We start from the raw sequence: 24,782 nt of genomic DNA on the forward strand, positions 1-24,782 counted from the left end.
AAAATTTTGAAGGCGTGGTTACTCTAATGATATCCAAGTGACTTACTACAACGTAAAAGTTTTATCCAAACAATGTCTGTTTATTGAACTTAAAGCTAAACTTGAATCTAACACAAGTTAAACTAAACTTTGAAATTTAACTTAACCCATCTCATAAAATTATAAGATTCCCTGATTGAAAATATAGATCAAGTGAGATGGATAAGAATTAAATAAAATTAAAATAAAATAAGATAAATTAAATGAAATGAAAATAAAATAAAATAAAAAAAATAAAAAAATTTAATTAAAGTAAAATAATTAAATTAAGTTAAATTAACTTAAGCTTAAAATTTAACTAAAATTTAAAATTAAACTTAAAATTTTTTAACTCAAAATTTACTAAAACATTAGTTAAATCTAACTTAAACTGAGATCTAAAATACTAATTCGACCTACATTATTTATAGATAAACTTAAAATTTACTTAAATTAACTAAACTAAAATTTTGATATTAATTAAATAAATCAGTTGAAATTTAATTAACTTAAATTTAAAATTTAATAATGGATTAAAACTTAATTAATAATTGATTAATTCAAAATGACTTTAACTAAATTAATCAAAAGAATTATTTAACTTATTAATTAATTTCTTTAAAATTTACCATATTTGCAAACTCAGTAGAATACTTATAATTTTAACTAAAATCCTAGGTTAAAGGGGAGGAGACTTATTCAAGTGATTTTGTAAATTCTAGAAAAATTATTTACTTATATTATTTAAAAAATTCTATTTATCTAGTGTTGTAAATTTGTTTTGACCGTACTGTAGATCTAACTCATAGAAAATATGATCTTATAAATTTAAGAAACAAGTACCTCAGAAATAAATTAGGTCTATCTTAATTGTGCACTCAAAAAATATAGAATGACATGAATACGTAGGCCTCTTAACTAAACTTCATATGCTTATATCAGTGTATCAATATAAGTCTGAGTGATAAATATAACAGTAAATTGATTAAGTTAAGTAGTCCTTTTTCAGTAATTTGCTGAGTTGGAATGAGACGATTGGCTGAACCCACGTCAATGGTCCAGATGCCTGGAGGGGGTCCGGATACCCGAAGGTAGATAAACTTCACGGATGAAGTTTCAAGGAGAGATCGCCACGTCAATAACGGTCCAAGCACTTGGAGGGATTCCAAACACCCGGAATGAGCCTATATAAAGACTTTCGACCCGCAACTTTAGAACAACAATTGCTACAATTTTCATTTTTGCACGCTGCTATGAAAAGACTCCCACGACAACGAACGACTGTTCCAAAATTCAAATTTCTTTTCTGTTTATCGATATCATTTGTATTTAAGTTCTTATACTAAATCTTTTGTAATCTATTTTCAAATTAATAATGATTGTTTAATAAAAATATTCGACAAGTACGAATCTTGAAATAAAAGTCGTCGAAGGATACGAATCAAATAAACATTACTTACGTTAGTGTTTAAATTTTTATATTTTTTTTTCATTGCATATTTTCGATTTTTGAAAAAATGATGATCGCTATTGACTCCCTCCCGTAACTTTACGATCCATCAGAAAAGATTCTAAATTAATTTTGTATCCGAAATTTTTGACAGATTACGGATTTGGCCTGAATGTGAAATCCATAATATGCTTTAATCCTCTTAAAAAATCATCCTATTCTGATATTCAAATTACAAATTAATATTATTATATAAATATCGCAACCTAATAATGTGGTGTAAAGTTGGGCAGGGCCAGCTAGTAAAGGAGGCAGTGCATTAATTGTTTGGCATATTTAGCAGGGAAAAGAATTCCTTTCACTCTGGGCTTTCCATCATTATGAAGATTACAACTTTAAGTCAATAATATACAGCATATATAGAACCATGCCCCCCACCAAAGGGTTCGGATTATCGATAAAGACAAGGAAAACAAGCCACCTCGTCTCGTCGTACGCAACCGCACTACTCAGCGCTTTCCATTTTCGCTCATCCTCATCCTCTTCCTCGCTTCCTTCCGGGCGATCGGACCACGTTTCCCTGATCAGCATTTCTTTCTTGTGAGTTTCCGCTCCTCCCCAACCGCATTCCCTCTCTTTTGAGTCTGATCGACATTGGCATGTCGAAGGTCGATGAGAGTCCTGCGATGGCGGCGAAGGCCGGGATGGTCGCGCCGCCTGCTGCGTCGAAGGCGACTGTTCAGATCGAGGCTGGGAAGGCGGATCCGGATGCCCCATCGAAAGCGACTGTCGACCTTGAGGCGGGGAAGGCGGATCCGGCTTCGGCAGGTGAGGCTCCTTTGTACCCGAATATGACGGAGGACCCCCGGCTTCGTTGGATGTTCATCCGCAAGGTCTACGCGATCATCGCCGCCCAGTTCGTCTTCACCGCCGGCGTCGCTTCCGTGATCTCCTTCGTCCACCCCATCCCCGATTTCCTCCGTTCCGGCACCATGCCCGCGTGGGGCGTCATTATCACCTTCATCCTGTTGCCGCTGCTCGGTAATCGACTCGAATAACAGGTTGTATCACCTTTACTTTTCCTTGTAACTTTTTCCTGTTTCGCTTTTGTTGGTGATCCATGGATAGTGATGTGGCCCATGCTGCGCTTCCGGGAGCGCCACCCGATCAACCTGGTTTTTTTGGTGATCTACACTGTCAGCATCAGCCTTTGCATCGGATTGACGTCCGTGATTGTAGGCGGTAAGAAAAAACCATAGAATTTCTTCCTTACTGTTTGAATAATCCTTAAGCCTTATCTCTTGTTCTGAATGATGTCCCTGTTGATTTTTTTTAAAAATTTAATGAATATAGTCTTTCTACATATCACTGACCACTGTAGCGGTTGCTTATGTTGATGCCGAGTTAGAGGTACAATTTCCAACTTTTAATCCGATTAAATAGATGGAAGTTATCAGCAGAATAGAAAAAAGTTATAAAATTACACATGGAGCTCTATTGTTATACTTTCTTTCCTTCTTATTTTCCAATCAAATTCTTAAAAAAGCATCAGGACCTGAAAAACTCTCACAATTATGGATCCTGATAAGTTAACTGCTAATCTAGCAAGAATATGATACTATCAAAGTTTGCAATATTGACACAAATAAGTGAAGCATTTTTAGTTTTTCTTACTATGACGCCATCTCTCTATATGACCAGTGTCCAGGCTACTCGTCTAGGATACCCCTATTTAAACAAAAAAAATGCATCATCTTCTTTTGCTATTGAGAAATGGATTTGATTGATAGAGATGAATAGCTAAAGGATGACACTACATAAAGAATTTAAAAGATCTAAAACTAATATATAGAGAGAGAGTTTTTGTTACACGAAACAAAACTATAGATGTTACCTGAAAGAAAGGCCAAGTGTGAACTTATTCAATGTTGATCAATTCTTAACATTTTTTTGTTGAACCTGACCCAAATAGAGATTAGTTCTCGATTGAACTGGTTCAACTAACTATAAACTTCAAAATTCAGACTAACGAAATTGAATAACTCTACTTAGCTGTTTTTAACTTAATTCTGACAATTACTCCTATCTCTTACTGCATGAGATATTCTTAGACATTACCCTGTTTTGCAAGTTTATTATGTCATTCTAAACATGAGTTGAGCACCCATGTTAATTTATTCTTAAAAAGAAACAAAATTACAATCAAACAGGTTTTCTCTATTATACTAGACTGTTTAAAGTTACTTAAAGTGAAAACAAGTATACTAGCGACATAATGATTCCATTCCTGTGAGTTTCTAGGTTGTTATGAATCATAATTTATTCTTAAAAAGAAACAAAATTGCAATCGAACAGGTTTAGGGTTTAGGGTTTAGGGTTTAGAGTGAAAACAAGTATATGAGCGACATAATGATTCCATTCCTGTGAATTTTTAGGTTGTTATGAATCATAAATTGGTTAGTTATTGCAAATATTAAATTCTCAATACCAGAAGTTCATGAAATCAATTCAACATGTATGAACCTGTTACCAATAACAAGCAAATAATCATAGGAAGAAAATCATTAACTTACTTTAAATTTTCTATATCCTTGAACTTCGTGTCATTGTGTGGGCTAAATTCTGAAGTTAGCGATATGGAAATGTTTCATGACGGTCTCTAAGATTAGTTCCTAATATCATACACCCAAAATAGCAACTTTTTTAGAACAACCTAACAATCCTATATACGCTTTGAATATTGTTATTTCCTATAAGCATTATGAAAATTTTGATTTAATCCTTTTAAGAAACAAATTCTATGATTATAGTTGCACCTGAGAATGCTCGCAACTGCAACTTATATGCTTTATAAATAGCATTTGATGTTTATATTTGTTCTGTGTCAACTGAAATAGGTAGAGCCATGCTACAATCTGTAGTTGTTACTAGTGCCATTGTCATCGGGCTCACATTATACACTTTCTGGGCGGCAAGGCAAGGCCATAAATTTTCCTTTCTATTTCCATTTCTATTTGCCTGCCTTCCGGTGCTTCTAATTTATCTCATCATTCAGGTACTGATACTTTGTTTATTTTGATCGTCTGCTAACTTTTTATCTGGTTAATACACGACGATATGAGCTATTTCATACGTTCATCCTGCAGATTTTCTTCCCTCTGCCAAGCATCTTCTATACAATATATAGTTGCATAGCTTCGACTATCTTCTCAGGCTTTATCATCATGGACACCGAGAGAATGATCAAGCGCCACACTTACAACGAATACATCACTGCTGCAATCTGCTTGTACATGGACATCATTAACCTCTTCATGTCCCTCTTGGGCTTCTCAACGCACAACTAATCAACCATCAACGCATGATTGACTTCATGCCAGCACAGAATCCAGGTCCTTCCTAATTGCTTGCTTAGACATATAAAAGGCAATTACAGTTTATGAAAACATTTACTTTTCCAACTCCCTTAGGTCGTAGTGAGTTGGGATGACTCGAGAAATCAAAGCTCTTATCTTGTTTCGCTTTATTCATGTGTTTTTAGAGTCTTCATTAGACTTGGATGCGTATAAACCAATCAAACTTCTAACAGCTGATCTGCCACTTTATTATTCCAATACCAATCTAGAATGATCAAACAACATCCTCATCAGAGCCAGTGGCTGCTCTGAATGCCATTTACATCAGATCTCAAAATCCTATTAAATAGGTGGAAGAAAATTAAAAAAAATGCTGTAAAATGTCAAAGTGAAAATGATAATCTAGTATGATAAGATAGTGTGTATATATATATAAATATCATGCTACTATGGTTTCTGGCTATCCCACTAAAGCCATAATGGAAATCCCCAAGAAGCTGCCTATCCACATGTAGCTATTTGGAGCAAACATACCTGTCGAGAAGCATTAAAAGGGTGTCAATAAAAAGTGGTTAACTATGACCGAGATACAGAAGTCAAGTCTTACCTCCTCCAGATGGATTCCCACCATTATCTGAAAGACTTGGCGGTGAAGACGACGAAGAATTGTTCAGCGTAATACCAAGATCGGAACAATCAGCTCCCAAAGAACCTAAATCGGGTTTAAAGCTTCAAAATAGTCCTAGGCAAATATTTATAGGAATAATATTCTTACAGTCTCTGTAGCAAGGCAAATTTGTGCTGTTGAGAAGATTGTTGTAGCCCTCATGGCAATCACAATGATACCCGAACGTCGAGTTTTGCACACACTGGCCTCCTCCACAGTAGGCAACAGAACAAACTTTTGGAAATAAAGGCAATACAAGATATAAATCCTCAGCCTCAGCTCTCATGTGTATTAAGGATCATGAAACTTACTGTTCGATATGTTGGGGAAACGCGGTGATTCAGGAGGCGTCGCCGGAGTCCCGGAGTCATTGAAGCATTTATAATTCAGGGAACCTACAAAAGATTTCCAGAGTTAAATCAGGACGGCCATTTGTATACAACTGCTGTTCCATGGCAAGGAAGAGGGGAAGACGACTCACAGTTGGGGACGACGCAAGGGAGGAATCTGAAGCTCTCTCCGACATGGAACTGGCTCCACCCCCTGTCGCAATTGCACACGTACCCGAAGAACACGTCCGATGACTCTTCGCAGGTTCCCCTTCCGCACTGCGTGCTCCTATTGCACATATTTCCTGTTTATTCCATTCCACCACAAAAACCATCTCAAATTACTTTATCCTATTGGAGCACGCCGAGAGAGGAGGAGGAGGAGGTACCGAAGAGAGGCTGAAGGAGAGGAGCAAGCGGGTTCCCTGCATCTGCTCTGTGCGAAGTGGCGAGGAACTGGAGGAGAGCAAGCAGAGTTAGCACCACCACTTCCACTTTAGGACGACGATCCATCTGCCTTCCCTGCAGTAGGAGAGCCAGAACGAAAAGCAGTAAAGGGAGAGGTTTTTAAAGCGAGGAGAGGATGTCACAATGCGAAATTGACATCGGAAATGGATCGCACACTGGTCGACAGTCGACACTCGAGAAATGTGTGAAATAAGTATGTGGAATTAAAGCCACGCCACCGTTCACTGGGCCACGCCTTGAAGTTCACGACCGGACTTCATTAAGGTGGCCGTTGGGAGTTCGATGCCGTAATCGTTTGGCATTCTTCTTCTCGTAGCTGAGCACACGAAAGTCAATTGAATTTTCCACTGATGGAGATTTTTGACAGATGGAAGGAAGAAGCATTTACGGAAACCGAGTGACTAAATTTATGGGGAAATTCATTCAAACATTTGAATGATTTATTTCTAGAAGATCACAAGAACAAGTCAATTTTCACCGAAATCAAAATTCCAGGAGAGAGGGTAGGGGAAGCGATAACGCACTAACTTCACAAAAATACATTCGGTTGATTGCTTTGTACCTCCAAAGAGATGCCACATTAACCTGCAGACCCATCGACTACTCGAGTCTTTAATTTAAAATATTTTAGTGGAATTTGCATCTTTCAATCCTTTTGAATTCTATATTTGAAATCTCATAACTTAGGAAAGAGACAGATTGACAGAAAGCAATCGAAGGAAATCTTGTGCCATGATTTTCATACGGAAGAGTAAGGATTGATAAATTTAAATAGTACTTAAAGTCGCTTTTTTTCCTGAAATACTTCTCCTTAATCTTTTGACAAAACGATGCCTTACAGCACTAACAAAAGCGATGCCCTCTAATTTTTTTTCAAGCATTACAAACTCAAAGAAGCAGCCTAATCCACACACTTCCGGGTTTAACTACGTTCTCTTTTTGCTAGCTCGTTGTCTCGACCAAAATCACTTCTTCCCAGTCAACATAAAGCTGATTAAATCGGTTCTTGAAATGATAACTTTGTTTTTTATTCCCCTTAAATTTCGAAGTTGAGGTTTGCATTTGATGATGAAATGAATGAAATTAAAAACGTTATTTTTGTAAATCAATCCAGGCAAACATTGGGCAAAACATGAATTTCACGTTGAAAACTACAGAGATGTCCAATGGGCCTCCAGAATCGATTCGGCCCAACATTAACACCAGATTGTTAACTTGCTAATGATTCGATAAAAATGCAGGATTATGATACGTAAAATAAAAAAGACAGTTTGGTGAACTTTCCTTCTGGAGAAGGATCCATTATACGTAATCGTACCTTACTTTTTATTCATTATACGTAATCTTATTCTATTTTTTATAAGAATCTGTTTTCAGGATTCGAACAAGGATTATGATACATAAAATATCAAATTAAATTCATCCAAATATTTTTTTTTATAGATGGAAAGGAGTAGGGTAAATAATATGAAAATATTGATATTTAAATTTGTGTTCAAAATATATATGATACTTTGAAGCTCGATTAAAAAAAAATCAAATTCATTCCAATTGTTTAAATATTGATTCCAGTATATTCCCACTATAATTCAAAATATCTACATATTTGAACTATAATTCAAAATACCCTACCAAATTATTTGAACATTAATTTAACGGTAAATTGTTTTGAAATTTTCAATCAAAACTTTAACTTAGAATGCAACCTTTCATGTTAAAAAAAATTTTATCTTCATTCACGCGCACGCATATATATATATATATATATATATATAAAATTTTATTTACTTCAACTCTCTTTATATAAACATCATTATCTATTTATCACTCATTTTTTTTATATAAAAAAATCAAAATCAGACATAATTTCTTCTAAGTTTAACATATTTAAATTTAATATATTATAATTTTTTCCACTTAATATAATTCTTCATAAATTTAATAATAATTTAATATATTGCCTAACCAATTAAACACGATTCTTTTTTCGCTTGACCAACTAATAGATTGACTTAGGCGGAATCGATTAATCCAATCATTCAATCTAATATATAAAATTTTAATATAATATATTTCATTTTAAATTTTTTTAACTGAAAAAATTAAGAGAGAATTAGATAAATTAATGCTTCTTATATTAAAAAGTTTTTACATAAAAATTATATACAAAATTTAAATTGTGATCGAAGATTCTAAAATATTTTTCTCTTAATTTAAATATATTAATTTAAAATTATGGAAAAACAATTATTCCAGTATAACTCACTAGCGAACAATCGAATAGGTTCGAAGATATATACATTCATGTTTGAGTGGGCTCAAATTCGATAATTTTAAATATAAATCCAATATTTTTCTAATCGATTCAAAAACTTAATTGACTCGATTCGCTTGGACCCATAGAAAACACAAGTCCGCTTGACTAATCTTTGCTGACCAACCAGCTGATTAATATGTTCGACCCAATCAAACTCGTGAAATTGGCATTCCGGTTTCCACTGATACCAATATCGATTTCAGCCACAGAAGATTCACAATCAGAATGCATTCAACAAATTAATCAAGATCAATTCACTTCTTCTTCTTCTTCTTCTTCTTCTTCTTCTTCAGCAAAACAAAACCAAAGGCCTCTAAATTAGTGCTAGGAAAGCAGAGGCAGAGCAGCGACATGAGTCCTGCAGCAGGGGCACTGCGACCGAGCTGCCAGCCATGGCAGCAGGCACTCCGTGTGATACTTGTGCGCGCACGGCAGCCATGTCACCCTCTGCTGCGCCTGCACCTCCTCCAGGCACACCGCGCACACCTCCACCCTCGACCTGCTCCTCTGCAGCGCCTCTCCCCTCCTGCTGCTCTCCTGCGCATCCGCAGCAGGTTCAAGCGCCGCCGACCTTCCGGCTGCGCCGCAAGCGGTGGAGAGAGAAGAAGAAGAAGAAGAAGAAGAAGAAGAAGAAGAAGAAGAAGAAGAAGAAGGAGAAGAAGTAGGAGGGCGGTGGGAGCCGTGCATGCTCTGAAGCTTCTCCGCGAGGCGGAGACGCGCGGCGAGGGCCGACTCGCCCATCGCCGTCGAAGGCGACGGCCGGTGCGAAAGGGGGAGCCGCGCCGAGGGCGAAGGCTCCGGCGGCCGCGCCCAGCCGTCGAGGCGGTTATGCATCCTGCGCTTCCGAGCCAACTCCACTCCCGGCAACATCAGATTCGGATTTCTCTCCGGTTTCTTCTCTTCCTCCCCATTTTAACAAGACACTCCGGCGATGAACAAGGAGTCGAAACTACCCATACCTAATGCCATAATTACATCAGAGCCATCCTGCTATAACGATGACTACAAAGCAGAGGTGGCATTTTTGCAATTAAATAGAATCCGAAGAGTAATATCGTCAATAGCATTGGCAGTCGCAGGGGAAATGAATTCAACTTTCAGGAAACCGGAGCGAAGTTTCGCCCGTTACATCCACCTACTCCGAAACAACGTGGAAGCCTCCGCCGTCTAAAGGTCGAACACTAGGAGGCTACGGATACTCGATCCGCGACAGCAAACCTATTTATGATCCAATAGTATAGTGGCACGTTAAAAAATCGGCGTATATAATCTCGCCATGCTATTGCGCGTCGGACTTTAATAAGATAATAACGGTAAACGCTGGTTGTCCGAAACAGCTGCGTAATTTTTGTAAAGACAGGGCGGAAGAAATGGGCCGTTGGATTACCGAAGCAAATCGAGATAGATCCCGAATAAAGTAGGGCATGATTAAATATTTTTGGGTTAAAAGATAGAAGATAATTTCAATTGTTTTCTATTGCGACAGATTATTTGATTGATTAAATTTATTTTGATGCACCGATAAAGAAGGGCACATGTGCTATCCGTGTCGTACGGGTCAATTGTCATGTGTAGGTCCGGGTCAAGATGATCAATATTGATCAACACTAACATTGGTCAACATCAAGATTGAATGACTCATCTGCAGAACCCGAGTGGGGGTTGACTAATCATGCCACTCGGACATACACAGGCCGCTCGGATATATTGGTCGATCGAGATATTATCCCTCGAGTGTCTGGTCGACTCAGCTAGGACTAATCGGGACATTAGCTGTCGACGGATGCCCCAGCTCGACATCCACATATGGCCCAGACAGGAAGAGAAAATCAAACAGAACACTCCGCTATTAAATGAAGCCAAAACAAATGTCTTCTGTTGGCAATTAATGTCATTAAACAGGGGGAAGATGGAGGATCACGAAAAAATGTATAAAAGAAAAAGAAGTTTCCTATCTCAAGAACTAAACTATCAAATTCTAAATTATTCTGCCACTCAATTTCTCTTCCTACTTCCACTTCTGACTTGAGTATTGGAGGGTCAACTTCGAAAACTCGTTCCCTAATTTTGGTTTTGTTTTGCAAAAAGTGAAGAGCGAGGATCGAGGTCTTCTTCCCGTCAACAGCCACATCATCCCCGATTTTCCAACTTCGTGGTATCGAACATAATCATATTTTAATCCCAGGGCTACAATATAGTAGAAAGAATGTCACTCAAAATCTCAGATTTAATTTCTAACTACTATATATTTATAGATTTTTTTTTTAATCCCAGGGCTACAATATAGTAGAAAGAATGTCACTCAAAATCTCAGATTTAATTTCTAACTACTATATATTTATAGATTTTTTTTTTTAATCCCAGGGCTACAATATAGTAGAAAGAATGTCACTCAAAATCTCAGATTTAATTTCTAACGACGATATATTTATAGATTTTTTTTTTTTAATCCCAAAGCTATAATATAGTAGAAAGAATGTCACTCAAAATCTCAGATTTAATTTCTAACGACGATATATTTATAGATTTTTTTTTTTAATCCCAAGGCTACAATATAGTAGAAAGAATGTCACTCAAAATCTCAGATTTAATTTTAAACTACGATATATTTATAGTTTTTTTTTTAAAATGAAACGTACAACTATAATATTTTTTTTTTAAATGAGACATACAACTATAGAATCTAGACTTTTAAGTCACGCACAGCAATCACTTCCCCATTTAACTTAACGACTGATAAAAAATTTCTATAGAATTAAACCTATCACCCAGAAAGCAACAGCCAGTTTTGGAATTGAGCTTGATTCTAAGCAATACACTACTCAATTTGCATTTTTTCCAATAAAATGGCCCAAGACATAATTAACAATAGGTGCAAGTATACTGGCTGTGATTATTTACGCTTAGTAGAATGAAATTAGTATTGCTTAAAACTTCTATTCTATCTAATAACGCCAAGCCTGATAAATCCGAAGCCCATCGAGAAGTAAACCATCTTAGAATGTACAGGTATTCTTTAACTAAGCAAAAGTTGACAGCAACAAGTTGATTGAGCATTTGAAAATTTAGGCTCGAGGGGAAAAAGGGTGCAGAGAAACGATAACGCTTCAATGAGAATAGATTCAGACTCAGCTCTATGTAGAAACGCCTGTGTTATTTATGTGGTTAAGGACCTCACTGATCGTTCTTTGTCTTAGGCCTCATGCACCCGCAGAATGGACTCTTCTTCGTTTGTCGATTGCCACCCCTTCGGCCGTAGATATAATCCCTCAGGAGTGTTCGGGCTCTTCTGTCCACAGCTTGAGTGTGCCTGGTCATGTGCTCTTCCTCGAGTTTCAGCAGCACATATTGGATTTTATGTAGTTCCAGCTCTAATCTTCCGACTTTCTCTGATTGCTTCCTTGCTTCTTCTGAAATTTTTTTCCTTAATGTCCTGCTGCTTTCTTCAGATTCTGTACCGACGGCATCTGAGGAATGCTCTAAAGCCTTGTTTCTTAACTTTTTGTTCGTATCAAACAACTCCAATAAAGATTCTTCAGCATTCTTTAACTGTGTTTTAATTGTATCAAGACTGAAGCTAGCAGGAAGTTTCCCCGTTTGGGAGCTCTCTAGTTTCCTCTTCAAATCAATCACATTTGTTTTAAGGTCTGACAGCCTCTGAACATCAGATCTTAGCCTTTCTAGGACTCGCTTGTTCCATTCTTTTTGACATGCAGGAACTATAATGGGTACCTCTAGCTTATCAATACTCAATTCCTTTTCAACCATTAGTTCCGAAGAAGGGTATTCACTCTTTTCTTCCTCCACTGGCTCTATGTCATTGTCCATGGCAGTGGTTGATGCTTTCAGTTTCTGGTTGCTGTAATTGCTTTCGGCAGTTTCCCATAATTGATCATCAATCTCCTTATTGCTAATCCTTCTTATACCAAAAGAATCAATTGCCACATTAGGTAAAGAACTTGAATCCTTATCGAGCTGAATATCCTTCATCATCTCCCTGGTCTTCTTCCCTTTTGAGATTTCAGCATCATTTACTCCATCAAACTGTCTAATAAAATTCTGTTGTGTTTGAAACTCCTGCTCCTGCAGTTCTTTTTTCTTTAGCCTTTCAATTCCTTCAGTCGATTCGAAGTTTTCCTGCTCTACGTCACTTTGGATATCTTTGATCACATTTCGAAGAAATTCTACTTTAGTAATCAACTTCTCCAACATTTGAACACTTCTAACTTTTATGCCTGTTTGACATTGACTGGGTTGATTTTCCTGTAGATATAAATGAGAAAGCAAGGACATATCCTGTATAAAGATTTGTTGAGTGTTACAAATAAATATATAAAACTCAGTTAACAAATATGTTTAGTTAACCTAAGTAACTAGAGAAAATATTCTATAGAAGAAGATTTAGGATGAAAATTCACCAACTAGACAATAATACACCACGACAAGCATGTGGATCTATATTAGAAACAAAAACAAAAAAGTAGGCAGCAGAAAAGCTACTGAGCTTTGCATGTTTGTCTAATTGAGAGAAAAAAAAATAGATTTGAGTCTGCAAATTGCTAGTTCTAACTTCTATTAGATGCCAGCACAATGTAACAATTTCCAACAGAATAGGTTGATTCAGTTTTGTCACTTAATAATGCATTAACGAATGTGAAACAATATTAGTCTAGGCCAGACACAGCCAAACAAACAATTCATTTCTCAATTTCAGTCAGAATTGTGCCTGTCTATCTAAAATTATAGAATCAAATATAAAAATTGCACTTTTCAACTAAGTATAGATTTTGAATTCAACTCCACTTATGGGTGCATTTCCAATTTGAAGCATAACAATAGGATACATACTCTAGTCCAACAATTGTTTTTTTTTCCATTTAATTTACATATCTTCAGTACAGAAACTAGAGATCACAAAGTCAGAGGTTAAACTTAGAGCATTGAGTTCAACCTAGTGGACACGAGCTAACAGCTAGACTATACAATAGCAAAAACAATATCACTAACATCCAAAGTTAAGAATCTACCAGAATCTAAAACCATCTTAGTATTAATGTACTTTCCAATTCCTCTAAACTCACAGAATTAAACTTACTTGCAATCTACTTTTGAGGTTCATGAACTATGTATAGTGGATCATGCCTGTCGGATTCATTTTATTTAACAGAAGATTACCTCATTGTCATGATGTACTGCTGATCTAACTCTTGTCACTTCAATAATCTGATCTCCCAGAGAGGCAATACTATTCCACAATGATGTAACCAAAGCTTCATAAACCCCCAAATCAACCTCCAACCCATGACTTCGTCCTTCAAGATAATCGACCTTTTTCTTCAGAGTATCAATGTAGTCCTTAATTAACTTTACCTCAATCATTAGTGTCTCTTTTTGCAGGATTGTGCTGAGTTCTCCTTCTATTATCAGCTCATGGATTTTTTCTTCATATAAAACTGCAGTAATTGTGGAGAGATGGATCTCAGTTAACAGTGCTTCCATTTCTACTTGACAGAGATCATTTTCATGGATTTGTATTTGGAGTTCTGAAAGTAAATCTTCCTTCCTACTCAAAAGGATGTCAATTTCTGTGTGCTTTTGATCAATTTCCACTTGCAGAATCTCATTTTCTTTATAAACACATTTCATCTCCTGATTCCTGTCAGCAACCAGTTGAGATAAATTTGAAATCTTTTGCTGCAACTGTTCCTTGGCCATCTTACTAGTTTCATTATCCAGCCGAAGCACATGAAGAATGCCACCTAATTTGAAGTTCTCCAGTTGGATTGACTCAGTTTTCTGAATTGTTTCTGACAGCTGTAACTGTGTTTTTAGTAATTTATTCTCTATGCTCTGTCTCTCAAAATTTAGTTCTTCACAAAAGCATGCAGTTGTAATCAAATCAAATTCAGAGAGTAGCATATGACTTCTATAATCTTCTTCCAGACAGGTAAGTGATTTAATAAGATAGGTGTTTTGTTCCTTGAGGGCCCTAATCACCCCCTTCTTCTTGTAAACCTTAGCCATGAGGCCATTTTTAACATGATGAAGAGAATCAATATCAGATGTGAAACATTTCAGTTCAGAGACTCTCTCTGCACAAAGGCTATTAAAGAATAAACAAAGATGATCCAATTTGGCTGCCTCAGAGAGCACTTCAATATTTTCCTTTTCCGACAGATCACACTTTTGTCTTAAAATACAAAGATTTTCCATTAGAATCTTATTCTCTTCCGTCAAACTTAGTATTTCACATTTAGATGTCATGAGAGACTCTTGCAGCTCAGTCAAACATCTAGAGAGAACCTCAATCTCAATCTTTATTTCTACCTCCTTATGGCTGCTTGCTTCAATGTCCTTTGTTAGATTTATATTTAATTCTAGAAGTTCTTGCTCTTTGTTTTCCAATGCTAACAATTCTGTGGTCTTTATGGCAAGATCCCTTTCTAGAGAACACTTCTCCAATTTCAAAGTGTTCAGATCCAGCATTGCATGCTTCAAAAGAATGACAAGAACTGATATCTCAAGATGCAATAGTTGATTATTATGCTCAGCTCCAGAAACAAATGCCAAGATATTTTCAACTACCATATCCAGGAGAACTTCATCCTGAACTTCATCCAGACAATCAAAGCTCTTGTCAATAATTAGAGTGCTCTGCAATAAATTAATTGCCTGGCATAACCGCTTATTTTGTTCTTTCAGTGACATTCTTTTTTCAACCTGAATGAGATTATCCTTCTCAAGATCAGAAACAAGACCCTCAGCACGTCGGCATGCCTGTATGTTTTCCTGAAGTTCTATAGAGAGAGAAAGGTTCCTTGCATGTACATCACACAAACTTCTTTGCAACACAAAATTTTCTACTGAAGCACCAATTAAATGACTCTGTGCTGCTTCATGTTCAATCATTATAAGTTTACTTTCCTGTTGCAAAAGAAAAATCTGGTCCTCTAATGCAGCCATCTGACTCTTACATGATTGGATAAGTGTTCCATATTCTTCTTTTTCTAGTTCCAAACGATCTTGCAGAACCTTGAACTGATTTGTTGTCAGATCTCTTTCTTCTGCAGCTTTCAAGAATTTGTTTTCTAACACTACATAACTACTATCCAGATTCTTCAGATTTGCAGTGATGCTACCAACCTGACACGCGAACATGGAAAAGGCTAAGATGTAGGAATGTATAACAGAAATAACATGAAATATCACAGAATAAATTCAAGAATTTTGCTTTAAAAGACAGGTGACCTGAGAGACAAGAGCATTCCTTTCGCTGAGAAGAGCAGAGTTCTGATTCTGGAGTGATTGACAGGATTCTTCATAGTCTTTCAACTTTGACTTCAGAAAATCAATTTCAGTTCTTACATCAGATAGGGAGCTCTCTAAAATGGAATTCTTGTCTTGAAGCTTCTCTGCATTCTGTGTGACGACCTCTAACTGAAATAGGATACATTTCCTTTCGGAGAGAAGATCTGAGTTCTTAGCACTGTGCAATTGGCAAGAGTCTTCCATTTCTTTCAACTTCAATGTCAAAGAGCAGACTTCAGTTCTTGCATCAGAAAGGTTGATCTCCAAGAAAGAATTATGGCCTGAAAGGTTCTCCATATTGTTAGCAAGAACCTCTAACTGAGAAAGAAGATTCTCTCTCTCAGAATGAAAATAAACATTCTTCTCTCTCAAAGATTTACCAGACTCCTCAGAGTCCGTCAGCTTTGACCTCAAACACTCAACTTCAGTATTTAAATCAGCTAACAAATTCTCCAAGACGGAATATTTTTCTGAAACCTTACCCATATCCTGAGCAAGAATCTCTATGCGAGAAACAAGAGTGTTCCTTTCAGAAAGAAGATCAGCATTCTGATCACTCATTGTCTGGAAGGTCTCTTCAGAATCTATCAACTTTGACTTCAAGAATCCAACCTCAGTGCTTACATTGGAAAGGGAGTTCTCTAAGAAGGAATTCTTTTCAGAGAGGTCATTGACAGAAATAGTAAGAGTTTCCACTTGAGTCAGAAGACTGTCCCTTTCAGTAAGAAGGTAAGATTTCTGATCACTTAGAGATTTGCATGACCTCTCAGAGTCCTTCAACTTGATCATTGAGCACTCAAACCTAGTACTTACATCAGAAAAAGAATTTTCCAGCAAAGAATTTTTCTTGGAAAGCTCTTCCACATTTTGAGTAAGAACGTCAACCTCAGAGATGAGAGTCTTTCTTTGAGCAAAAAGATCAGAGTTCTGATGCCTAAGTGACTGACAGGACTCTTCAAAATTACTCAACTTAGATCTCAAACATTCAACTTCAGTAGTTACAGCGACAAGTGAGTTCTCCAACAATGAATGCTTTTGTGAAAGATCCCCTGCCTGAGAGACAAGAGCAGTCCTTTCAATAAGAAGATCAGAATTCTGATCCCTTATAGACTGATAGGATTCCTCATATTCCTTCAATTTTGACTCTAAACACCCAACTTGATTGCTTAACTTAGATGAGGAGTTCTCCAAGTATGAATTTTTATGAGAAAGTTTCTCCATGTCCTGAGTAAGAATTTCTACCTCAGAGAGAAGAATGTTTTTTTCAGCCAAAACACTAGAGTTTTGGTCACTCAATGACTGGCAGGTTTCTTCCAAATCTTTCAATTTAGGACTTAAAAGCTCCATTTCAGTGCTCATAGCAGTTAGTGAGTTCTCCAAGATAGAGTTTTTTTGAGAGAGCTTCTCCACACTCTGAGAAAGGACCTCTGTCTGGGAGACTAAAGCATTTCTTTCATTAAGAAGATCAAAATTCTGATCTCTCAAAGACTGACAGGAATTTTCAGAGCCAATTAACTTTGATCTCAAACTCACAACTTCATTGCTTACATCAGATAGAGAGATCTTCAGAAAGGAACCTTTTTCAGAAAGCTGGTGCACATTATGCAAAAGAATCTCAATCTCAGAAAGAAGAGTTCTTTTTTCAGCCAGAAGACTAGAATTCTGATCACTGAGAAACTGGAAGGAGTCATTGAAATCTTTTAACATGGAACTCAAACAACTGACTTCAATGGTCAAAGAAATTAGTGAATTCTCAAAGAAAGAATTTTCCTGTGAAAGCTTCTCCACATTCTGAGTAAGGTCCTCTGCCTGGGAGACTAAAGCATTTCTTTCATTAAGAAGAACAAAATTCTGATCTCTCAAAGACTGATAGGACTTTTCAGAGTCATTTAATTTTGACCTCAAACACACTACCTCGCTGCTTATATTAGATAGGGAGTTTTTTAAGGAGGAATTGCTCTCTGAAAGCTTGTCTGCATCCTGAGTAAGAACCTCTAACTCGGAAAGAAGACTATTCTTTTCAGAAAGAAGACAAGAGTTTTGATCACTGAGAGACTGAAGAGATTCTTCCAAGTCTTTCAACTTCAATCTCAAAGAATCAACCTCATTGTTAGCTGAAAATAGAGACTTCTCCAAGGATGAATTTTTTAGTGTAAACAACTCTCTCTGAGTGAGAAGAGTATTCCTTTCAGCAAGAAGTCTGGAGTTCTGATGACTGAGAGATTCATAAGATTCTTCAATGTCCTTCAATTTTTTCCTTAAATCACAAACTTCACTGCTTACAACAGATAAAGAGCTGTCCAAAGCAGAATTCTTGCCCAAGAGATTCTCCACATCTTTAGTAAGAATCTTGACCTGAGAAAGAAGAGTATCTCTTTCATCAAGAAGGCCAGAGTTTTTTTCCTGAAGAGATTGATAGCAGTCTTCCTTGTCTTTCAATTTTGACATCAAACTCAAAACATCACTGGTGATAGCTGATAATGATTTCTCCAAAGACAATTTTTTCTCTGAAAGTTCCTCCACAAAATGAGTTAGGGTCTCTATCTGTGCAAGAAGACTCTTCCTTTCATGAAGAAGATCAGATCTCTCTTCATTGAGCAACAGAAAAGATTCATCATAGTCTTTCAACTTTATTCTTAAACTTTCTACTTCAGAGTTTAAAACAGAAAGAGAGTTCTCCAGTAAGAGATTTTTCTCAGAAAGAACACTTATAGTCTGGGTAAGATCATCTGCCTGAGACATTAGTGCTTTTTTCTCAGCAGCATAAGTGGAAATTTCACCATTTAGAGCCTTGTGCAAATTGTCTAGTGCTGAAAATTTCCCCCTCAAGTCTATTAACTCAAGATTTGCATATGAAAGTGACCTTTCTAGGAGGCAATTCTTATCAAGAAGATTGTCCATAACTTTCAGCTTGTCCACAAAAATCTTTTTTTCAGTTTCATGTTTATCCAAGATTTCCTTCAGTTCAGAATTCTCATTATGCAAATGCTTTAGTGCTGCTTCAAGATCTTGCTGTTTCCCTTCCAAATCAATTTTGTCTTCTTTAACATGGAAAAGCTCTTGATTAAGAAGTTCCATTTTGCCTAAATGGATCTGAATTTCATTTTCAAGACCTATATTCTTCTCTTCATACAAAATTAATTTTTCTTTAAGCTCCTCCACTGTCAATTTAGCATGAAGATTTTCTTTCTGCAAGCTGCAAAATTCCTCATTGCTCTTGCAAATTTTTTCCTGAAGATCCATGTTTAACAGTTCCATGTCCTTCAACTTTTTTGTTTCTTTTTCAATTTCTTGACTCAAATGAGCTACTTCTTCCTCAGATTGAGCATGCATCTTTTCTTTTAAGACGAGAGCCATCTCAATCTGAGCACATTTTTGATGTTTTTCTTCAATGGCAATATGGAGTTTCTCCAATTCATCTTGCTTCTGGTTAAGCTCATGCTCGTGCTTCTTCGCTTCCTCTGTTAACAGCTCTATCTTCAAAAGAAGAGATTCATTTAGTTCTTCAATATTCTGCAACTTCTTAACTTCTCTTGCCCTCTCATCACTGATTTTCTTCAATTCATTTTGTGTTAAAGAAAGTTGAGATTCAAGTTCAATTATTCTCTGAAGAGATATCTCACATTGAACTGTACTTGCATCCTTCTCTCCAATCAATTTAGAGATTGTGTTTTGGAGTCTTTGAAATTCACTCTCTGCTTTATTAGCCCGGTCAATTTCTGCCTCTATCTGGTTCTTCAAACTTTGGTCTTCATCTGAAAATTGGGAAATGTCTTGATGAGGACCTTTCGGCACACAGCTTGCATCTAATTTCTCATGACCTTGATTTTGTTCCTTGGACCACTTGAGCATTCTATTTTCAATATTTTCTCCCTCTTCCTCTTGAAATTTTAATCCTTTTCTTACTCTACCTTCAGACGTAGATACAGTTTCATCTTGTATGGCAAACATCTCATTCAATTGCTTCAAACCTTTTTTGCTCGAAAAAGAATCATTTGGTTCAGAATATGGCCCATTTCTTTTTACAACAAGCAACTCTGATGGGAATCCCACTGCGTCCTTCTGGAAGTCATCGGGATCAAATAATGCACGAAGTGGTGGAGGTGCTTCAGGAGTCTGTGGCTCAGCCTCATTGCTGGAGGAAACATATGAAGATTCATCCGATAATAGTAATGGGATTTGGTTAGGGAATGCCTCGGTCATTGTTCGATGAGCATGGCGAAGTGCTCCAGTAGCATGATCATATTTCTCAGCTAATGCACGGTATGCTCTATACAGCTCCTCCACCAATTTCATCAGTTCAGGTCGCTTCTTATAGTACATTTCTGCTTTCCTTGCAAAAGAATCAGCATCTTCTTCTAACAGCTTGATTATTGCATTGACTTTCATGTCTGCATCTGTTCATGCAAGACCCATTTAGACAGAAAGAACACAATGGCAATCAAGAAAGTATCAAATTCTAATTATTACCTATATAAAACCATCAATAAGAAAATTATACAATCATTAGGAAAAGATAGAGCACATCACTAATATTTGTCCATAGTTAAAATTCACATGTTTTCTAATCCACCATATCACTCATCAAAGGAGAAATAATGGTAAAGGTTACATACTATGCAATAAGAGAACGCAATTCAATCCTTAATAGATAAATAATAGTAATTCACCAAAATGCTCTTTTGTGAGTGCAACAACATCAACAACAATCAAACCTTATTCCACTAGGTGGGGTTGGACCAAAATGCTCTTTTGTGAGTAAGTAGATAAAAACTTTGCAACCATACAGGGAGGTTTATAGGATCTGTCAATTTGAAGATCCATGCCTCCATCCCTCCCAACCTCTGTATTTATCTAATTATTCCCTAGAATTTCCATGGAAGTGATTCAACTTATGATCAAATAAGCTACATATTAATAAGTTCTAGAGTTCCTGAGGTAGAAAGTCCGGCCACAAACCTGAAGAGAACCTTAAATGACAGTGTACCAACTGATAAAGAATCTTACAGAATATGTTAGCTAGAGATTTGAGGATAACTAGGTAAGAAAGACCCAAATTTAGGAACATATAAGCAAAAATGCGTAGAACAATGTTAATTCATAATCAGCTGCATTAAGATATCTCATTTTTCAATTTATTCTTCTTGATGTCTATTATTGACATCCATCTATCAACATATCCATCAACCCAAGTAAGTAGGGCCATAGAATAGTAGCAAACCAAACACTACCTTGATTCACTAAACCATTTAAAAGGGAAGTAAAGCACAAGGAACAGCACTAGAGAAGTGATAACAGTAACTGTATTGGGATTCATTATTGAAAATTCAGATAGGAATAAGAGTATCAGAGATCAATTTGATAGAGGCAAGTTGCACAATATAGCACATGATAAGAATGCAATCTAAGCTCTTTCCTAAGTATGGTAGTGGATATAAATGTAATGGCATGGTTAGATTGTGGAATTTGTCGATAGAAGAACAGAGTATTTTTCTTTTCCTTATTTTCCATGCCTGTTTGAGGAAGGGGACTCCTATATTTTACCCAATTATCCTTCCTTTCTATTTTTACATGCACCCCGCCCCTTCCTTCCTCTCACTCACTCATTGGTTTCCAAACAAGCCCTAGTCGCACTGCCAAAGAATTCTAATAAATAAAGAAATGAACAAAAAATTCTGGTTTTATTGAATTGGATATCCATGAAAAATGGTATGGTAGATGCAGTTTATTTTTCTAAAGGAGATATTGATGATGAAAACAATATCACGAACCTGAAAGATTCTCCTTGAGCCATTTAGAATTCTTGGGACTAATATGACTGTCCCACCACCATGAATAATGTCGCCTTGATTCAGTATGCAGCTTGGTAGCCATGGGGTCAAGTGCAGAAATACAGATATATACTTAGAAATCTCAATTGATGTCTTTAGTTATATATCTATCCTAGAATTATCTAGGTACCATACTGATGCAGTATGTTAATACAGCATGGTATTTCACACACAAAAATTTCCCTCGGTATCTTATCAAAAGTGGAGAAGCAAATTTAGCCTCCCTCCATTTCTCATTCAGACTGTCACCAACATGACTTGGCTAGATCCACCATCTGCAAGAAAAGATATTTTTTCCTGTTTAAGTTCAATCAATTAGTTGAAGCATCAAGTAAAACGTAGCATATAGATCGGTTTGGCCAATGACCAGAAGAACGAGAACTAGAACCAGGAACAAAAAATCTCTTTCCACTGGTTTTTCTATCAAGACATTTTCTAAAAAGAACCCTTTTGAATCAACTAAGACTGCAAATTACATTAACCTCGTCTGCAGATCAAGCAAGAATGCAAATGTCTTTGATCACCGAGATGATACAAGAGCTGTTGTGGGTTAAAAACAGTTGCACGATTAAAAAAATTCTCAACATAGAACGATGTTCATCAAGGAAAAAATCCATGCGACTAAAAAGGAAAGAGTAGTGAATCATCCAAAAAAACATAATAATCAAAACTTCAAGAGCACGAGATCTGCTAAATATACGTATATAAAAAAATCCTCGTTTCACTTAAAATCATGATCATCACTGGACGTCCGAGCTTGGACAAAATATGGAAGCAGGTAATGTCAATACCACCTACCAAAATCTCCAAGGAGAAGATGCCACTCACCTCGCAGATCAAAATAAAACAACCAAACCACGAAATAAAGGTCGGATTTTAGGGAAGAAAAATCAGTACCGAGGATCGAAATCTGAACCCAAAATCACAAGCGCCTGCGACGAGGATCAGTTGCTACTGCCTTTCCCGCATGCACTCTCATTCAACACATCCTCCCTTCCCTTCTCTCTCACTGTCTCACCGCCATTTGTATGCTTTCGGTACTACGAAGACAAAAAAACAAAAGGCTGCCACAGTGGACACAAGAAAAAAAAAAAAAAGAGAAAACTGGAGCACAAAGGAACGGGACAGGGAAAACACACCTCGTCCGCTGTGGCCTTGTGCCGGTGTCGGAACCTTGGCTGGCTATAACGCCAATGGCAGCAGTGAGGAGATCGACGGTAGAGTGAGCGCGGCGCTGTTTAAGGCTGAGACTGAGAGCAGCGGATGGATCCTACGGGAAGCTGATTAGGCCGTGGAGTGATCTTCCTTCCCTACTCTGATAGCTCCTAATTTAGTAATAATTTAATGTGATGCTCTTTTTTCGCCTCTTTTGTTGGGCAAAATTCAAGAAAACACCCCACTGTTTTTATAAAACTCCAAAAGGCATCCCTTATTTTCCAAAACGACAATTTATCTTTGCCCATTATATAACAATTTTTAAAAAAAATCGAATCACAGTTGGAATATTTTAAAAAAAACTTAATATCACACTTTTGCACCTGAATTTTTATAGTAATTTGATAAACTATTATTATAAAAAGGAGGTCTGGTGATCAAAATTAATTACCGATTAATTAATTTTGAATACATGGAGCGTTTTATTGGATTTTGTCCCTGGTTTTCTCTGTTCGTAAGGCCGATCGCCTGCCCGAGATAGGACACGCTGCAGGCTTCGTAGCTCGGATACATGCGGGCCCCATCGCCGACCCGTTTGGCATATCTGTCATTCTGCTGCCTCTCCGAGCCGAGACATCGTCCAGGATTCCAAAGAGAAACCCTGGCGATAGAGAACCGATGGGACAGGAAATAGGCTTCTGCACAAGCAGAGCTGAAGTGCAATAGCCCAAAATCGATGCAAAATTTACAAGAATGCCACTGGTTCGGCGGGCAATTCACGAATCACGAGAGGGTCCCACGGATGGCTCTAGCTTATGGAAAGGGAATCATATTAATTCCATAAACAATGTTGATTAATTTTACAAAGAACAATTTGTTAATTAATAAGATCATTAATTGACGAGATCACCCCTGGGGCAATAGTACAGCCGGTATTTTCTTAATTTTTCAAATAAAAATATTTTTATTTTAATGAGCAATTACAGCTAAAATAAATTAGAAGTTTACTTGTCATAATGTATATTCATATTTCTTTTGGTCTGGACGAGGAGCATCTCTCCGTCCTTATATGGCGTAGACATTGATATGTCTGAAATGGATGAGGTATGGAGAAGAAGATGAGATGTGGTTGATTGAATCATTAGACCTCTAGGAAAAATTAAGAGGAGATTGAAGGTGTCAAAAAGTCTTTTGTCGATAGTTTCTGCAAAGTTCATAGAAGATAAGAAAAGATAGACGGAGCGTTAGAGTGAGACTGGGTTGTCTCAGCCTTCTACATCGATGTTCAAATCAGTCTTCGACGATGAAAATGAAGAAGATAAATAGTATAAGAAAGTAATACGTATTTCTATAGACACGCGCGTACTTTAGCTCGTGAGATGAGACTTTTTATAACTTGAAAGAGGGAGATGTCAAATCTACAATTGTCAGGAGGAATTATGTGCTTTTGATAAGATGTCGTATCAAGATAAGAAAGATGTTTCATCATATTATCAAAAGGTCTCATCAATCACGTATGGCATTGTAGAAGATCTCATGTTATATATGTCTGTCATACTGCTCCATGTGTCACGTCAATCCACGTACATATAATATCTAAATATTTCGATCTAGGAGAGGCGTTGAGTTAGAGTGGAAGTGAGCCGGAGCATTCCAATAGCATGACCGATTGGGCATGAACTGGATATCCAGTCGGAAGCCGGCTCCTAGAGTATCCGACTAAGGAGTTGGCTCCTGGAATATACGATCAAGGAGTTGGGCCCTTGGAGTATCCAATGGGGGAGCTAGAGAGTAAGGATTCTGCTGAGACTAAGATCCATGAGCTTCTAGTCCGATAGCCGAACGAGAACGATACATAAGAAACTTTAATTTCTTACTCCGAA

At 36.9% G+C, this 24,782-nt stretch overlaps 4 protein-coding genes across 7 annotated transcripts; 1 reads left to right on the plus strand and 3 right to left on the minus strand.

Annotated features, from left to right (window-relative positions):
• The first annotated feature begins 1,892 nt into the window (after window positions 1-1,892).
• LOC122027335 (protein LIFEGUARD 1-like) lies at window positions 1,893-5,056 on the plus strand. 2 transcript variants are annotated; one of them, XM_042586282.1, is made up of 5 exons: window positions 1,893-2,068; window positions 2,137-2,509; window positions 2,597-2,710; window positions 4,366-4,523; window positions 4,615-5,056. In XM_042586282.1, exons 2-5 carry the CDS (start codon window positions 2,155-2,157, stop codon window positions 4,813-4,815), a joined length of 828 nt encoding a protein of 275 aa, XP_042442216.1. In that variant the 5' UTR covers window positions 1,893-2,068; window positions 2,137-2,154; the 3' UTR covers window positions 4,816-5,056. The 2 variants fall into 2 exon arrangements, with proteins under 2 accessions (XP_042442216.1, XP_042442214.1); XM_042586280.1 differs by having other exon boundaries at window positions 1,901-2,509.
• On the minus strand, window positions 5,049-6,571 carry LOC122027337 (protein crumbs homolog 1-like). The gene is made up of 7 exons (XM_042586283.1): window positions 6,445-6,571; window positions 6,210-6,342; window positions 5,973-6,125; window positions 5,803-5,886; window positions 5,600-5,725; window positions 5,432-5,536; window positions 5,049-5,358 (listed from the first exon to the last, which is right to left on the minus strand). Exons 2-7 carry the CDS (start codon window positions 6,331-6,333, stop codon window positions 5,285-5,287), a joined length of 666 nt encoding a protein of 221 aa, XP_042442217.1. The 5' UTR covers window positions 6,334-6,342; window positions 6,445-6,571; the 3' UTR covers window positions 5,049-5,284.
• Window positions 6,572-8,760: 2,189 nt separating this feature from the next.
• LOC122028254 (E3 ubiquitin-protein ligase RLIM-like) lies at window positions 8,761-9,582 on the minus strand. Its single transcript, XM_042587279.1, has one exon. It carries the CDS (start codon window positions 9,473-9,475, stop codon window positions 8,930-8,932), a length of 546 nt encoding a protein of 181 aa, XP_042443213.1. The 5' UTR covers window positions 9,476-9,582; the 3' UTR covers window positions 8,761-8,929.
• Window positions 9,583-11,566: 1,984 nt separating this feature from the next.
• On the minus strand, window positions 11,567-23,060 carry LOC122026903 (protein NETWORKED 1A-like). 3 transcript variants are annotated; one of them, XM_042585633.1, is made up of 6 exons: window positions 22,884-23,060; window positions 22,642-22,784; window positions 21,685-22,019; window positions 15,854-20,310; window positions 13,781-15,748; window positions 11,567-12,868 (listed from the first exon to the last, which is right to left on the minus strand). In XM_042585633.1, the coding sequence occupies exons 3-6, from the start codon at window positions 21,785-21,787 to the stop codon at window positions 11,780-11,782; spliced, it is 7,617 nt and encodes a 2,538-aa protein (XP_042441567.1). In that variant the 5' UTR covers window positions 21,788-22,019; window positions 22,642-22,784; window positions 22,884-23,060; the 3' UTR covers window positions 11,567-11,779. The 3 variants fall into 3 exon arrangements, with proteins under 3 accessions (XP_042441567.1, XP_042441565.1, XP_042441566.1); XM_042585631.1 differs by having other exon boundaries at window positions 11,567-12,901; XM_042585632.1 differs by lacking the exon at window positions 22,642-22,784 and having other exon boundaries at window positions 11,567-12,901.
• Window positions 23,061-24,782: the final 1,722 nt, after the last annotated feature.

Source organism: Zingiber officinale, chromosome 10A, assembly GCF_018446385.1.
Source record: "Zingiber officinale cultivar Zhangliang chromosome 10A, Zo_v1.1, whole genome shotgun sequence".
Taxonomy (NCBI): Eukaryota; Viridiplantae; Streptophyta; class Magnoliopsida; order Zingiberales; family Zingiberaceae; genus Zingiber; species Zingiber officinale.

What these genes read in the sequence shown, in the direction of transcription:
- LOC122027335 (XM_042586280.1), top strand. Translation starts at nt 2,128, where the DNA reads ATGTCGAAGGTCGATGAGAGTCCTGCGATGGCGGCGAAGGCCGGGATG. An exon ending in GACGTCCGTGATTGTAGGCG is followed by an intron (nt 2,711 to 4,365) that starts GTAAGAAAAAAC and finishes CAACTGAAATAG; the next exon opens with GTAGAGCCATGCTACAATCT. An exon ending in TAATTTATCTCATCATTCAG is followed by an intron (nt 4,524 to 4,614) that starts GTACTGATACTT and finishes TTCATCCTGCAG; the next exon opens with ATTTTCTTCCCTCTGCCAAG.
- LOC122027337 (XM_042586283.1), bottom strand. Translation starts at nt 6,333, where the DNA reads ATGGATCGTCGTCCTAAAGTGGAAGTGGTGGTGCTAACTCTGCTTGCT. An exon ending in TCTCCTTCAGCCTCTCTTCG is followed by an intron (nt 6,126 to 6,209) that starts GTACCTCCTCCT and finishes TGGAATAAACAG; the next exon opens with GAAATATGTGCAATAGGAGC. An exon ending in TTTGCCTTGCTACAGAGACT is followed by an intron (nt 5,537 to 5,599) that starts GTAAGAATATTA and finishes AACCCGATTTAG; the next exon opens with GTTCTTTGGGAGCTGATTGT.
- LOC122028254 (XM_042587279.1), bottom strand. Translation starts at nt 9,475, where the DNA reads ATGTTGCCGGGAGTGGAGTTGGCTCGGAAGCGCAGGATGCATAACCGC.
- LOC122026903 (XM_042585632.1), bottom strand. Translation starts at nt 21,787, where the DNA reads ATGGCTACCAAGCTGCATACTGAATCAAGGCGACATTATTCATGGTGG. An exon ending in GCTCAAGGAGAATCTTTCAG is followed by an intron (nt 20,311 to 21,684) that starts GTTCGTGATATT and finishes TTGCATGAACAG; the next exon opens with ATGCAGACATGAAAGTCAAT. An exon ending in CAGTACATCATGACAATGAG is followed by an intron (nt 12,902 to 13,780) that starts GTAATCTTCTGT and finishes ATCTTTATACAG; the next exon opens with GATATGTCCTTGCTTTCTCA.